Raw genomic sequence first — 14,661 nt, forward strand, 5'->3', positions numbered from 1 at the left:
GATTTTTCGCTGATTTTAGTTTTCAATCATTCTGCCTCAAACAGTTATATTTACACAGGAAAGTGTATCACTCGCTGCATATGTTCCATGTTGGTTTGTTTAAAAAAAAATTTTTTAAATAATAAAAAAAAAATTACTGAATCAAATAATCAAGATTTGTACTTGACTTTTTCTCCTCTGGTTTTTACTTAAGCGTAATTAGCACTAGACTATGATTAAAATGTCAAGAGGCTTAATGAAGAGAATTAATTTATTAAGATTAAGAACATGAGAAATGGTTTTGAATTGAAATTGAAAAGAATAAGCCTAAAAAAGTCTGCTATTATTCTAGGAAAACAGCTTATTTTTAAGGAAAATGTTGTAAAATGCCGTGTGGAAAAAAATATGGAAAGATCCAGTCTGGCAAGATGTAGACATTCTTTTTTTTTTTTTTTTTAAATACTTTCTTTTATTCCTTGTGGAGAAGCTGTGCGTGTTCTATCCCTTAGAGAAAGAGAGGGAGGAAGAGAGAGATCCTCCCTCCCAGAGGTTATCCTTGCTTTAATTGTGGCATATGAAGCAAGGGACAGACTCGAACAGATCAGAGATAAGAGCTGCAACACACGCAGTCACAGTGCTGATGGTGGATTTTTTTTTTTAAACCCTGACTGAAGTCGACTAGATCCTGCCACTGAGTGAGGGAGAGAGAGGGAGAGAGAAAGGGGAACAGCCATGAGAAGGAGTGGGAGGAAGAAAGCGCCAGAAAGGGAGTGAGTGCAATGCGTGAGGGGAAGCAAGAGAGAGCGAGAGGGAATGGGGTGGGGGAGAGCAAGCGATGGAGAGACAGGAAACATGCAACAGCCACTGAACCTGGAAGACAGGAAGAGTGGAGGAAGCGGTGGAATACAGAGGCTCTCAGCCAAATGCAGGGGCAATGGAATACGAGCAAAGGCAGCATGTGCTTGTTGAGGAGGAGGGAGGGAGGCTGTCAACGGTCCAGCAGCAGAGAACAACGTGGGGATAATATCAGAAACAGGCACTGACGGGAAACGGAGCGAGAGGGTGGGGGTGTAAGCCAAGGAACATGCTGACGAAAAAGTTTCAGGCTTCAGGACGGATAGAACTTGCATGACAATACCATCCAGCCAGGAGTGGTGGGAAACGATGCATGCGGGAAAGACGAATCTGTTCCGGAGTCTCAATATGAAGCTTCTCACCTGCCTCTGTTATGTTTACTGATACCAGAAGGCTTGGGCGACATACCATCCCATGTCACTTCTGGCTCCCACAGAAGAAGACCAAGATGGGACACTCAGCAAAGACTGGGAAGGAATCTTTGTTTAGTTTTGAACCTGAGGAATACAAGATGGGTTCTCATGGATCTAAGCAGACGGTCCATAATGGATACAGTCACCATTCTAGGGTATCTCTTACCACTCTGAAGTGGCATACGAAGCTCTTTAGGACTGGTGAGAGCTGTCAAACTGATTCGAGCAGTATGAGGTGGCGTAAGTGTCAGGGGCAGGGATTACAACACAACAGCGCCTCTGTGAGGGACGGCTCAAGAGAATGCAGCTTTGTGGAAAACTTCCACCAAACCCAGACTCCCCTCCCTTTGAGGAAATGTGCTCTGGATTTGCCGACGCAGTTCATAGGTCAAAGAAACTGTGGAGTGCCTGTTTGCGTGGTGGCACAACAATCCGACTCTGTCAGAAAGTCACAGGCGCCTGGGCAAACTGAGGCAAATGAACACACCTTTGACAAACGTCAGACGCCAAAAACCAGCTGCAGTAGAAATCCAGAACACTATAGTGTGGATAGCACAAGACAGAATTTCCCTAACTCAATGGGACATGTAGCAGAAGACAGTGATGGGTACAGGTCCATGCATGAAGTTTTCTTCTCTACAGAAGTTCCTCAAAACCTCACCATCAACCACAATAAGAGCTCTCAAAAAGGGGATTTGCAAAATATGTCAGACAACAGGGGGACGTCCCTGAGTGGAGATCCTTACGTCTTCAAATCAAAGAAAACTCAGAGGGTTCTCCAGGACCAGATCCGTAAAGTGGTTGTGAATCTTGAGGAAGTTCTCCGTGGCTTGAAGGAAGTGCATTTGGAAATGAAGGAGGTAAAATCTCTGGCTTAGTAAAATTTACAGATGTGCTAATAGATGTTTTTGATAACGACTAGAAGAGACATGTGCCTCACTGTAGAATTGTGTCTATTCATAATATGGGAGTTGTTAATCATGTATCAGTTACTCTTCTAACTGCATTGTAAAATCCATAAATTAAGTACTACACTCTGAGTTTTGAATTACAAAATAAAATTTAAAAAAAAAAAACTTTCCAAGGTGCTGTAGTTGAGAGAAAACACAGGGAGTACTGAAAAAAATGTGAACTACCTGCTCCATTTCTGAGGTGAATGCAGTGCTTGTAAATGATGCTGTGCTGCACCTTTTTTATCATCCATTGTCAGCTGGAGCAAATAGAGTGGGGCAGCTGGAAGGCAGGGCGACTGCCTATTTTTAGTTTCATGCTGCTGCGGCCTAATCTCATTTACACAAATGCATCCCATTGGTGTCCTTGTATGTTATCTTCATGTGGTACTGATTGTTTGGAATAAAACTGGGAACATGTTCAGGGATCTCAGGCTTTTGCAAATATTGCTGGATGGTTTGAGCAAAGCTGCCATATGGTGATGTCTTGCTCTGACACTCAGGTGGTCCAGCAAATTGACCAGCTGACCTCCATCATTGACCTGGGAGAGGAGGACAGCAGAGAAGCCTCTGGACGTTGCAGCCCTAGTGAGCAAGTTTCTGCATCAGAGGAAGCAAAGCATGTGGAAACCAGCATTGACAATTCTGGGTACACAAACAACCCAGGTCTTGTGTCAACTGTACCAAGGGGTGCCAAAAGGCTTGAAGCAGGTAGCAAAGACCATACACAGCGTGAAGGCCGCCTTAGAGTTGCACCACCAGCATACCCATCTGCACTTTCATCTATAAACAATTCAGGGCTGAAATTCAATCATGGAACAACAGCATCCCAAATTAATGGCCCAAAATCAGAGGCCAATGCTCTGTCTAGAAGCCAGAAGCCTCCTCCTTACCCCCTTAACAGCAGAACCTGGAGAGCAAATAAAGAAAAAACTCCCTGTTATGCAGGCAGAAGAAGACTGCTGTCCACAATTGTGTAATGGGGCAGCTGCTTGAGGGCAGCTAGGGGAAGATTACAGTTTGAAGAAGCTGGTATCCAAGGAGACCAGTAGTATTAAGTAAGTATGTTCTGAGCGTCGCTGCATGCAGCCGACTGAATCAGCACCTCACTATTCAAACACGATTCACTCTGAGTGCATGTTAAGTATGCACCATGGTGTGTCTGCATACTGTATGTATGTGTTCAGCTGTGCTATTTGAGGCCAACTTGTCACAAAAAGTCAGGAGGTGCTTGTACATTAGTGCCAGTCTAAAGAGACATTTTGAGAAGTATGTAATTACATAATCAATGCTTTTTTTTTTTCAGGTAGTAACAATTTATAATCTGAAATAAGGATTTTTATTTATATTAGTTTTGACAGTAGGAGATTTTACAATATAGTTTAGTCATCAAGGTTTACAGATTAGAGGTGAACCTATCTCAATTTTTATATGACTGAATCATTTAAGGGGTCATTGTATTGGGAAAATCTACCACCACATGTACCACATCACATTTGTATTGCTGGTCTATTCATGCATCTTTAGAAACTTCTTTATTCTGGTCAGGGTCATAGTGGAGCCAGAGCCTGTCCCAGATACACTGGGTGTGAGCCAGGAATATACCCTGTTGGGATGGCAGTTCATTACAATACACCATGCACACACACATTCACACATGCATTCACATGTAGGGGCAATTTAGCATGACCAATCTACCAGTTTTTGGGAGGTGGGAGGAAACCGGAGAACCAGGAAGAAACCTACACAGACTGTGGTAGAAATCCATACAGACAGGAACTGAACTCAGGACTGAACCAGGGACTCTAGAGCTGTAAGGGAGCAACACTACCCACTGCACTACTATGCCGTCCTTTATAAGTATATTATTATCTAGTAATGTTATCAAGAATTGTGACTTTCCCATTGTACTCGGTCCTAGTAAGCACGGCCTCTCCGGCTGACATTTCCAGTGGAGAAGGTGTGGCCTCCCATGCCTCAAAACTAACATTATGTTTGGATTAAGATAGATCAATGTTGCACAATCCTGAAGGTATCAAACCATATTAAATCTAATAAATTTACTAAATATATCTAATGACCTCAGACCATGCATTAAGCCTTGTTTATTCGATAGTATTGGAAGCAGAGATCTCATCCATAGTTGTGCAGTATGTTCTCCAAATGTTTGACAGGAAATCAAACACGTGCATATGAGCTTATTACTTAAATCCCATGGTGCGAAATCTGGGCAGCATTTATTGCTATGCATTTCATGATACGGGAATAAAAATAGGAAATGTTATTATTTAAGTGAACAACTCTGAATTAGCTTCATTACAAATAACTCAATCATCTGAAAGCAGGCCTCTTCAGTCAAGCATTCGGAGCCCAGCTGGATATTTCAGGCTGAAATGCTGCATCTTACGATTAATTGATTAATGTGAACACCTGGAGGAACACCAAGATGGCAGAGCTTTGGCTCCAAACCACAGGGGGAGAGGAATAATGGATGTGCTATTGTACAGAACACAGTTATATGCACAAACTTTTTGCTGACATGAGTAGAAAAACCTCATACCAAAACAGATAAATGAAACCACAAACAAAATAACAGAGCTGTATGTGAGCACTGCTTGCATTAAGAATGAGCTTCCATTATCAGCAAGCATGAGGGCATTGTGAAGCTACATTCGAGCTTAAAACGGTAAAGTGGTTTAGAATCACAAAACTATAACAGCTGTTATAGTGATCACAATTAGTTTTGCATGCAAATTATGGTTAGCTTTGTAAGAAATGAAACACTTGAGGGTGGGTGTACTGTTACAGGAAATAATCCAGGACTGGGTGGTGTGATGCCACCCTAAAGTGGATTATTTTCCAGTAACATGTTCCACCGTGTTCCACTTACCATTGCAATTTCCAAAGATTATTTATTAAAGAATGAAATGTAGTGCTTTTTAAACATTTAAAGATACATTTAATGTTGTGGAATGTCTGCAACACAAATTACACATAAGACATTTCCGCTACAGCAACTCGTTTTTTTTGTCTCGTTAATGGGACAAAAAAAAAAGCTTCTCATGTTACCAAGAAACTGACGTTCTTCTGAAAATGTAGTCTGTTACAAACCACTGACACCAGAGACTCCTTCCTAGCATTTGAAATACAGATAGCACTTCTTTCAGAGTGGCTGCTGGAAATCAAAATCTTGAATGAATCAAAATATTCTAACCAATCAGATTCCAGAATTCAAAAGCACTGTGGTATTATATTCATCACTGCAGTATTTTGCTGTTTAGAATGAATAGCTGTGTGTAGTACACCTACCCTAAAATCATTATTAGCAAATAGAAATAGCAATTAGGTAAAGTGAATTGAATTATATTTTCCACCATGTTGCTCCATTGCATGCATCTCACTCAAGTTCAATCAGGGCTGTTTCTTGAAGCTCTGGGGGCCCTTAGCACCCCCTCTGCCCCAGTCATACTTCTCAAGTTTCAGACCACCAGGAGGCCCCGTACGAAAGCCTGAACCACAGTAACAACAATGAGGTCAATGTACCTTAGTGTCAGTTTGCATGATGCGCAGAGTCCCTAAGGGTTTATACTGTTTACATCTAGAAACTGCCCTGAGTAAATGTTATAGCATTTTAAAGTCTAGTTAACTCCAAAATTGGATTTAAATAGGTCATTCCGACTTTAGCACAGTACCATCACTGACATTTTGATAGTCTGCATCTAATTATAAACTGAATTAATTAGGCATATGTCTGTTTTACTAATGCACATAGCTATCAACTTGATTTTAAATAAATAAATAAATAAATAAATAAATAAATAAATAAATAAATAAATAATAGTAATAATAATAATAATAATAATAAAGTGTCAAATTCACTGTGTGAGGAAATCACACTGTATTTACCACCACATTTATACTGGCTCCTTATACAACATTATCTTTACAATAGGATAGCCTAGGCAAGATTAAAAAGTAAGCAAAAAAAAATTTTTGCTGAAAAATTCAGTTTTGCTTAAATATATTTATGGTTTCTTAAAGTTGTGTTTAAGTATGGTTAAGAAATAAAAACATTGTTGGCAAAATCAGACAGATCTTCGGTCAAAAATACATGTTGTAGTTTGGTAAGTACCAACATGAATATTTTGACCACAGCCTTCTGTTGATTAAAAAGAGGGTGATGATCCCACAATCCATGATCAACTTATTTATTAAAATCTGTTTACACCATTACTAGATCATGATAACAGAAACTGAAAATATTTTTCTATGTCAAAGTGTGGTAGAAAAGTAGAACCTCCTGTTTTGTTTTGTTGTAATCCCCTTCAGGCGCAGGCAGATGACAATAATGCTTGTTTTTGAAAGTGGAGGAATCGAACAACAGGAGGAAAAAAGAACATATTTCATCTCTTCTTCTGGCTAAATCTCCGCTGCTCAGTGATGTCAGGGAACAGTTCAGTAACAGAGCTTCCAGGACTAGACCAACATCCATCCACTTATTCCCCCTTTAGTAAGGGTAAGCGTCTCAGAGTTCAACCAATCAGAGCTCGTCATGACGTGTCCTACCAATGACGGTCAGTTTGGAGAGTTCAGCCCGGAATTTTCCATCTTTGTGAGTCACTGAAGGAAACAAAAATCAAAAACATGAGCAACCTCAGCAGGCAATGGTATCTCAGCTGTTAAGGTTCTGCACTAGTGAACAGAAGTTTATACGAGTTCACTACCACTGAGCCAATGTTGGGTGCTTGAATGAGACGCTTTAATGCTAAACAGCACTTCTGTATGACTGACTTGATTTGAGTTTCACTTGTGTAATTACAGTTTGTATTAAAATGTGTCTGCTGAATGAATAAATGTAAATGTGAATCTCAGGGCTCTCTGCAATTACATCCATCACAAACTATGGCTTCAAGGATCAAAGTGGCTCTCAATCACAGATACAATCATACTGTCAGAAGAGATAAAAGTGAAAGCTGTGTTGCAGAGCAATACAACATCCAGATTTTGCCAAATGACAGGCACACCTGGGACAACAAAGGATCATAAATCAAACAAAAACAACATAAAAAACAGCAATGCCTTTCTTTTCTGTTCATTGCTTGATGTCCCTGGCAATTATGTGCATTTGTGCAATTAAGTTCAGCTAGTACTTATTTGTTTATTTATTTATTATACTGTAAAAATAACAGTAATTTACACTAAGCAATACAGCATTCCAACTCGGATGTGGGAAATCTGAACTCAGAATTACATCATTTTTTTAGTTCGGTGTGATCAAGCTACAAAGTGGGGAAAAAACGCCTCCTGTTATTAAGAAGCTACCAGCTAACATTAGTGATCATGAGCTTACAATATATTTACTTTCTCAAAACTGCAAACGTATACGCTACCCAGCCATAAGTCACTTAGTAGCAGTCTCGTTTACCACATCAACTCTCCCAGTATCCCAGTGCCTGTGTTCAGTAGCCCATATTTTGCTTAAAAATGACCCCAATGAGCAATAGTAATGAAGCTGGCAAATCAGATCCGTGCCAAAGAGAAGTCGTAAAGTGCTTCCTTTTAGTGAAAAGGTGACAATTCTTGATTAATATAAACTAAATGCTGAGGTAGCTAGGATGTATGGTAAGAACAAATCTTCTACCCGTGAAATTGTGAAAAAAGAAAGAAAAAAAAATTGTGCCATTACTAAACTTTATCTTAGGTATGTACAGTATATAGTGTTCGCTACTATCCGTGGTTTCAAGCATCCGCTGGGGGGCTTGGAACCTATCCCCCGTGGATACAGAGGTCCTACTATACAAATTAAATAAAAACTAATTTCACATTGTGAAGTGATATTTTATTTAGTGATGACCGTGTGAATGGCCATGTTCACATGACGTCATATGCTGAACGCAGGAGTCAAGACACCTTCCCAACTTTCCGTGTAGAAATTACAAGTTGAGTAGGTGCTTCCTAATACGAGGTCATAAATTCAGTTATAAGATTCAGTCAAAAGCAGCACGGGTTTACATTGAACAGAGCACATTTCAATAAGGCTCCACCCTTGGTGACTCAGGAACTCTTGTCACTCACAGCATGATCAGGATGTGCAGTAATCAGCAATGAAGTCAGCTCACCTGTGGAATCACCAATTATGAACTCTTCTTCCTTCAGCGCCACATCCTTTAAACCTCCTCCAGCCGCCTGGGACTGGAGGGGAGAGAGAGAGAGAATGTTTTATTATTTTTCCATTATTTATATTCTTTTCAAACAGGTCTTTTTCTTTTTACACCAAGGAAGCCTGGGGCATGAGAAAACAACGCCTGCAATTTGATTTCTTATCAGAATGAATTCTTTTTTTGATGAGGCCATGCTCTGAAATAGCTCCAAAGAAAAGCCCACATCTGTTTGATCTGTTCGACATAACGAGGGTTAGGAGTCAAATGAAGGATTGATTCATAGCCAAGCTCAAAAGGAAAGTTTTATCCAAAAAGGAAATTTACACCATTTTCTTCTATATATAGTCCCTTTGCCAAGACATTTTTGGGATTTGAAGTTTGCTGCCTAGTTTTCTGCTGGAGCTACCAGGCTAAAGAGGGTAAAAACTAACAAAAGAGTAGTCAGATCTTAATAAGTCTCTGGAACTGTACTGGAGGGAAGAACAACATTTAACACTTTACTAAGAAGGATGGGTGTCATCCTGGAAGAGATCACTCCCATCAGGATAGAAATGTTTCATCATATAATGAAGATGATCAGCTAGAAGAACTTCATATTGAGTTGCAGTGATGCTTCAAATTAAGAGTACAAGTGGAGTCAAACCATTAGCCTCATACTTCCGGTGTTGAACTAAAGAAGCACATGTCTTGGCATTGTCTACTTTGGTTTTACAGGGAGGAAAATTGTGTAAATGGGTTATGTCTTTGCGGAAGTTATGACATAAAATATATTCACAATGAAAAAGTATCTACTGAATTCACTATCCATGTGTCATAACTGATGCACACAAATATATTCATAAACCTATTCAATGAGCATTTACACAAGAAATCTGATATTCAAAAAAAAACTACAGTTAAGTAAAACAAGAGCTCCAGAGTTTGTTGAAATTGACACAGATGTAGACTCACAAATATGAAGCTTGAGTGATAGGCTTCAAAGCACATAAATTACTCTAGTTACTCGAATTTTATATACAAATTATGTTGTCAAATTTAAATCAATTATTTATTTGCATAGCACACACAAATTTAATGTATATTTTGTGGAATTCATATTAATGACTTGAAAAAGCGACCCAAAAGAAACCCATTAATTAAGGCAAATAAAATTACCCGTTTAATTAGAACAAAATTATAGCCACAATATAAAAGAAGGTTTGTCTCTGATAGATGATGCACTGTAATGGCTGTGCTGCACTACTGGAAGTTTTAGTGCACATGTTTAGGAGGTGTTCTTTCACTATTTAGTTATCATTTTCGGCTCTCTGTGAGCCTTTTATGGAGTTTTGTGGGTGTCACTAAATGTAAATCAGCTGTGCCATAAACATGCTTGGTCATTTACAGCTGATCAACATTTATTAACATACACACATGGGTGTGAAGAAAATAAATGTTACAGAAACTCTTGCAAATCTGGCTGGAATTTTTTGTTTGGTTTAGCTTACGAAAACATTTAAGACACAACTTTACTAAAAACTGATAAACAAGACCCATTATGAGCACTTAATTTAACAATATGCATTAGATCTGATTTGTTACATGCCTTCTTCATGAAACTTTGAAGAAAATGCCGCATCTTGAGTGTTGTTCACAGGATGAATGATACTCACATATGCACTGGCGTATTCAATCTTCGCTCCTTTAATCTCAGCTTTGAACTGTGTGAAAAACAAGTAGGATTTCCCTTGGGGCCTTTGATTAAAAAAAAAAAAAAAAAAGAATCAATATATTTGCTTCATCTCATGATCCAGGATGCATGACAAGGTATGAAAACAAAACAAAGACTCAAGATGTCAACAAACTTCTGTGTGCATCACATCATTTCAGAGACAGAATCAGCACACCACCTGGTGTCTTAATGGAGCAGACCAACTAATGCTAATCTTCCTGATGGTGAATACATACAAACAGCCATCGATTACCATTATGCAAATAATGTATTGTGCATTTTCAAAATAAACCATGACTGTACAGGACCTCAGTTCTGACCGTATACATTAAACCTTCCCTGGAGATCCCAAACCTTACACCAACATGGGACTCTTACCTCCATACTGAGCAAGAGAAGAGTCTGTCATCATCACTCAAACCCACACTCATCAGCCATTGCTACAGGGAAAACAAACAAACAAACAAACACACACACACACACACACACATAAGCAGAATTTACATATTTCAAAAAACACACCAAATTTTTTTTTTAAACCAATGAAGTATACACATGAAAGTTCTAAGAGGATTTGTTGCCTGATATAATAATAGACTGTGCAGTGTTAATTTAATGTATCGGTATTTAAATGGTGAAGGGGTTGATTCTCTGTGCCACATTCTAAATAGCAAATTTCTGAAATGTTGATGTGTGTTCAAATGTTGAAATTTCTGAGGAATAAAAGCTGCAAAAATAAATAGTATTATCAAAAAAGCCATGGAGTGAGAATGATATGGCCCAGCCCAATGAGCCAAAAACAAAGGGCAATCTTACTGTCTCATTTTTTGTTTTTTGCAGTTACCACAGACAACGTATAAACAAAAACACTATAATTGTTTCACTTAGATCTTATCATTCTTATCCTGCTCTTGGAATTCCCCTATACTGCTGGTTAATGAGTCAGGTACTTTGTGATCAGGGAAAGTGCAAAAAAAAAATGTGCAGATGTCCTCCAGGGATGCAGCGGATGCAGCCTTTGCAAAGTATTTCGACTGAACCAAACATGCAAAAAAAATCCCACAGCAAAACTGATCAACGTGAAAAAAAAAAAGGCCGCAGTTCAGCAACACCAGGTTGTTGGTGGATTTTTGTGTGCCCTCCCCCCCAACTTACTGTATCTTATGCAGATCCTCTGCTGCGATTTATCCGATCAAGTGCAAAATGATTTTCATTGGCTAGTTTTGCTACTACTTATTAAAATAATTCAATGAAAAAAATAGAATGCTTCTTTGTCTAAAGACGAAAAGACAAAAGAACTCGTTTATTTCCAAATACAAAACAGAGGTGTCATCTGTTTGAAGTCAAAAGTAGTAACATGAAGCATTAGTCAAAAGTGGTCACATGAAACATGAACAATTCATTTAAACCATCACATTTATAGCCACCAACTAATCACTGTTCACAGTTAAGCATTAAAATGTAATGCTGAAGTCTTGGCTGATCCACTATATTTAGTTGAATACCCCCGATATAGATGTTTTGCCAGTCATCCAAGAGACTTAATCAGTTCTACTTTATGGTAAACAAAAGAAAAAAAGGGTTATAAAGAAGGGCATCTATATCAAACCAGAATAAATCATCTCTGAGCAAGACAAGTCTACACCCTACCAACAGGCTGATAAATATTTTTTCTGGCATGTTTATCATGGCAGCTATCACACCAATTCACCTCTCCAGACTGCAGCGTGAGGTCAGTCTCATGATGTCACAGGTGTGAATAGCAGTAGAGGGGATTTCCCACCAGTTATAACTGAGGTAGTGGGGTGGCACAGTTTGTATACATGTAGCAAGGGTAAGAGTATACTTAAGGGGTGGAACTAACTGGTTGTCTATGCAGTGGTACTCCAAGTGGAGGGCATAACCTGGGATTCAGTCCTTTTTTCTTTTCTTTTTTTTTGTTTCAGTGGTGGAATCACAATCCACCATTATCAATGCTGTATGCTGTTATAGTTCTCATTAAGTTCTTATTATTACTAGCTTGTTTGACTGATCACTTTAATTGAATGGGTTTAATATCTATGGCTCTAATAAATGCCCAAAATATAATTTTACACATTTAAATAATGTCTATAATATTTGAATACTCTGGGTGGGGAGGTTCTTTTTGTTCATTTTTCATTTGTGCAAAGCAAATGACAACATGGTGACATAACTGTATTGGCTTCATAGTTGCGCTATAGATTTGGCCAAAATGTCTACATCATAATTATTTAACAAAATCATCATGAATAGATTCAGAGATAGATTCATGAATTGGATAGCAGCATTACACCTCGCAGAGATGTGTGTAGGTTGTGTTGCCGGCCTCACAGCTCCAGGGTCGAATCTAAACTCAGGTTACTGTCTGTGAGGTGTACCATATGTGACTGAGTGGGTTTCCTCGGGGGATCTTTAGTTTCCTCACGTCTCTCAAAAGCACGCAGGCAGGTGGACTGGCTACTCTAACTTGCCTCAAGGTGTGAATGTGTTTGTGACTGTGTTTGTGTCATGCCCTAGCATCTCATCCAAAGTAGATTCACACCCAGTCTCAAACCCAGTGTTCCTGGGATAGTCTCCGGGTCCACCATGAGAGTAAAGCGCCTACTGAAGACGAACGAATTAATATGAATATATGAAAATAAGAATATTTATTCTTATTTTATTTAATTTATAATGGTAATTACTGTTAGTATATTTTCTAACACTCTGTGCTGCTGTAATTTGTGAATTTCCCTCTGGGATGAATAAAGCAATCTATCTATCCATAAATAGATCTTGAGATATCTATCTATCTATCTATCTATCTATCTATCTATCACTCACGCGCACACACAGACCTACACATATGGTAGATCAGCCAGTCGACACAGCTGAGTTTACACATATACATCAGGCAAAAGACACATCTGTCTTACCTCATTGGTTCCTCCTTGAGAAGCATAAGTGAATGTGCATTCATACTCTTTCTGTAAAATAAAAACAGTTTTTCCATAATTTAAAATCTTGAACAACGTTTTTTGTCTTCAGTAAACTAGCTGGCACAGCAAAGCATATAACCCTTGTGAAAAGAATCGCGACAGAGATAATTAATTACACGAATGTGCGGGCTTTATACACTTTCTACAGTTAAAATAAAGCAGCTCATATTCACAACCCCAAAAGCTCCTGGAAGCCTCGCGGGGCGTTTTGGACCAATCAGATGACGCCCTATCATCCGGGTATTCCAACACCCTTGTTCCTTCCTTGAAGCTGGAGATTTTTATTTATGTATTCCTGCTAGAACGTAATAACAGCGATGCCCTATACACTCTCTGCTTTTACGTGAGAAAATGAAAGTTTATGTAGACATCATCTACTGCATTAGTAGAGATTAATCAATCGCTAACACAAGCTAGAGCGGTGTTCGAGCGGGTGTTCATGTGAGGTGTATCTTCTACCTTCTACCGCTTACTCCTTTTCAGGGTCACGGGGAACCTGGAGCCTATCCCAGGAAGCATCGGGCACAAGGCGGGGTACACCCTGGACAGGGTGCCAGTCCATCGCAGGGCACAATCACATACACACTCACACACCCATTCATATACTACGGACACTTTAGACACGCCACTCAGCCTACCATGCATGTCTTTGGACTGGGGGAGGAAACCCCCGCAGCACAGGGAGAACATGCAAACTCCGCACACACATGGCCCCGGCGGGACTGGGAAAATAACCTTTATACAATTTTTTTTTCAAATGTTTTAGAGAATTAAATTAATTTAACACGTTAAATAAAATGCGTAATAAGGAAGTAAATAAACTATAATTCAATAATTTAAAAAAAAATAGGTGTACACATAAACGATTTAATGAAGATTGACATTAGATAATTTACTTCCGTATGACAATCTTACTTCAAGTACTCGATTGGTACAAAGTCCTGATGCCCCGCCTCCTGACCAATCAGAAGCTGACTTGTGGCATCGCGCTAACCACGTGACACGCTTTTCAAAGACATGACACGCATCCAACTCCCAGCTAGTATTTCAGAAGGCGTTTTTTTAAGTAGTTTTAATAGGACTGAATGTTAGCAAATTATCAAGTCACCTCAAAAAATATTTATTCACAAGGACTATTAACTGATGCAGTCTCACTCTGGTTGTCAGCTAGCAACACCCATGATGCATTCGAGGAGTAATAGAATACTACGCTTCCTGTAGTGCCTCTTTGTTAAACACAATTTAATGTTTTAGGTCTTAATGTACACACAAAACTGCACCTTTATCAAAATGCACTCTACCGTATAACTCAACACTATAGCTTGTGTAATTTCACTGTGTAGACGGAACTTACCATTTTCTCAGAAAATGAATGCACCACACCTCCTGGCTTAACGTTGAACTCCACTGTTTTAGTGTTCTCACTAGATGCATTAGCAGCCAACAACACAGATAACACAATGATCGATTTTGCCCAAAACGAAAAGGCTGAGCTGCTGAAATCCATGGCTGTATACGGAATGTAGCGAGACAACGCTCTCATTCTATTTAAATGTGGTGTTGTTTTTGTCTTTCCTACCCGTATTCTGGAAA

The 14,661-nt window shown here is 39.1% G+C and overlaps 2 protein-coding genes across 2 annotated transcripts; one reads left to right on the plus strand and one right to left on the minus strand.

The window, feature by feature from the left end:
- The first annotated feature begins 554 nt into the window (after positions 1-554).
- LOC108271183 (uncharacterized) lies at positions 555-5,972 on the plus strand. Its single transcript, XM_017478551.3, has 2 exons — positions 555-2,107; positions 2,701-5,972. The coding sequence occupies exons 1-2, from the start codon at positions 1,208-1,210 to the stop codon at positions 3,175-3,177; spliced, it is 1,377 nt and encodes a 458-aa protein (XP_017334040.1). The 5' UTR covers positions 555-1,207; the 3' UTR covers positions 3,178-5,972.
- A 417-nt stretch (positions 5,973-6,389) lies between these two features.
- mydgf (myeloid-derived growth factor) lies at positions 6,390-14,661 on the minus strand. Its single transcript, XM_017478553.3, has 6 exons — positions 14,423-14,661; positions 13,006-13,056; positions 10,448-10,509; positions 10,011-10,092; positions 8,317-8,389; positions 6,390-6,817 (listed from the first exon to the last, which is right to left on the minus strand). Exons 1-6 carry the CDS (start codon positions 14,609-14,611, stop codon positions 6,738-6,740), a joined length of 537 nt encoding a protein of 178 aa, XP_017334042.1. The 5' UTR covers positions 14,612-14,661; the 3' UTR covers positions 6,390-6,737.

The sequence above is a fragment of the Ictalurus punctatus genome, chromosome 10, assembly GCF_001660625.3.
Source record: "Ictalurus punctatus breed USDA103 chromosome 10, Coco_2.0, whole genome shotgun sequence".
Taxonomy (NCBI): domain Eukaryota; kingdom Metazoa; phylum Chordata; class Actinopteri; order Siluriformes; family Ictaluridae; genus Ictalurus; species Ictalurus punctatus.

What these genes read in the sequence shown, in the direction of transcription:
- mydgf (XM_017478553.3), bottom strand. Translation starts at nt 14,611, where the DNA reads ATGAGAGCGTTGTCTCGCTACATTCCGTATACAGCCATGGATTTCAGC. An exon ending in ATTCATTTTCTGAGAAAATG is followed by an intron (nt 13,057 to 14,422) that starts GTAAGTTCCGTC and finishes TTTATTTTACAG; the next exon opens with AAAGAGTATGAATGCACATT. An exon ending in TTCTCTTGCTCAGTATGGAG is followed by an intron (nt 10,093 to 10,447) that starts GTAAGAGTCCCA and finishes TTTTAATCAAAG; the next exon opens with GCCCCAAGGGAAATCCTACT.
- LOC108271183 (XM_017478551.3), top strand. Translation starts at nt 1,208, where the DNA reads ATGTTTACTGATACCAGAAGGCTTGGGCGACATACCATCCCATGTCAC. An exon ending in TGCATTTGGAAATGAAGGAG is followed by an intron (nt 2,108 to 2,700) that starts GTAAAATCTCTG and finishes TCTGACACTCAG; the next exon opens with GTGGTCCAGCAAATTGACCA.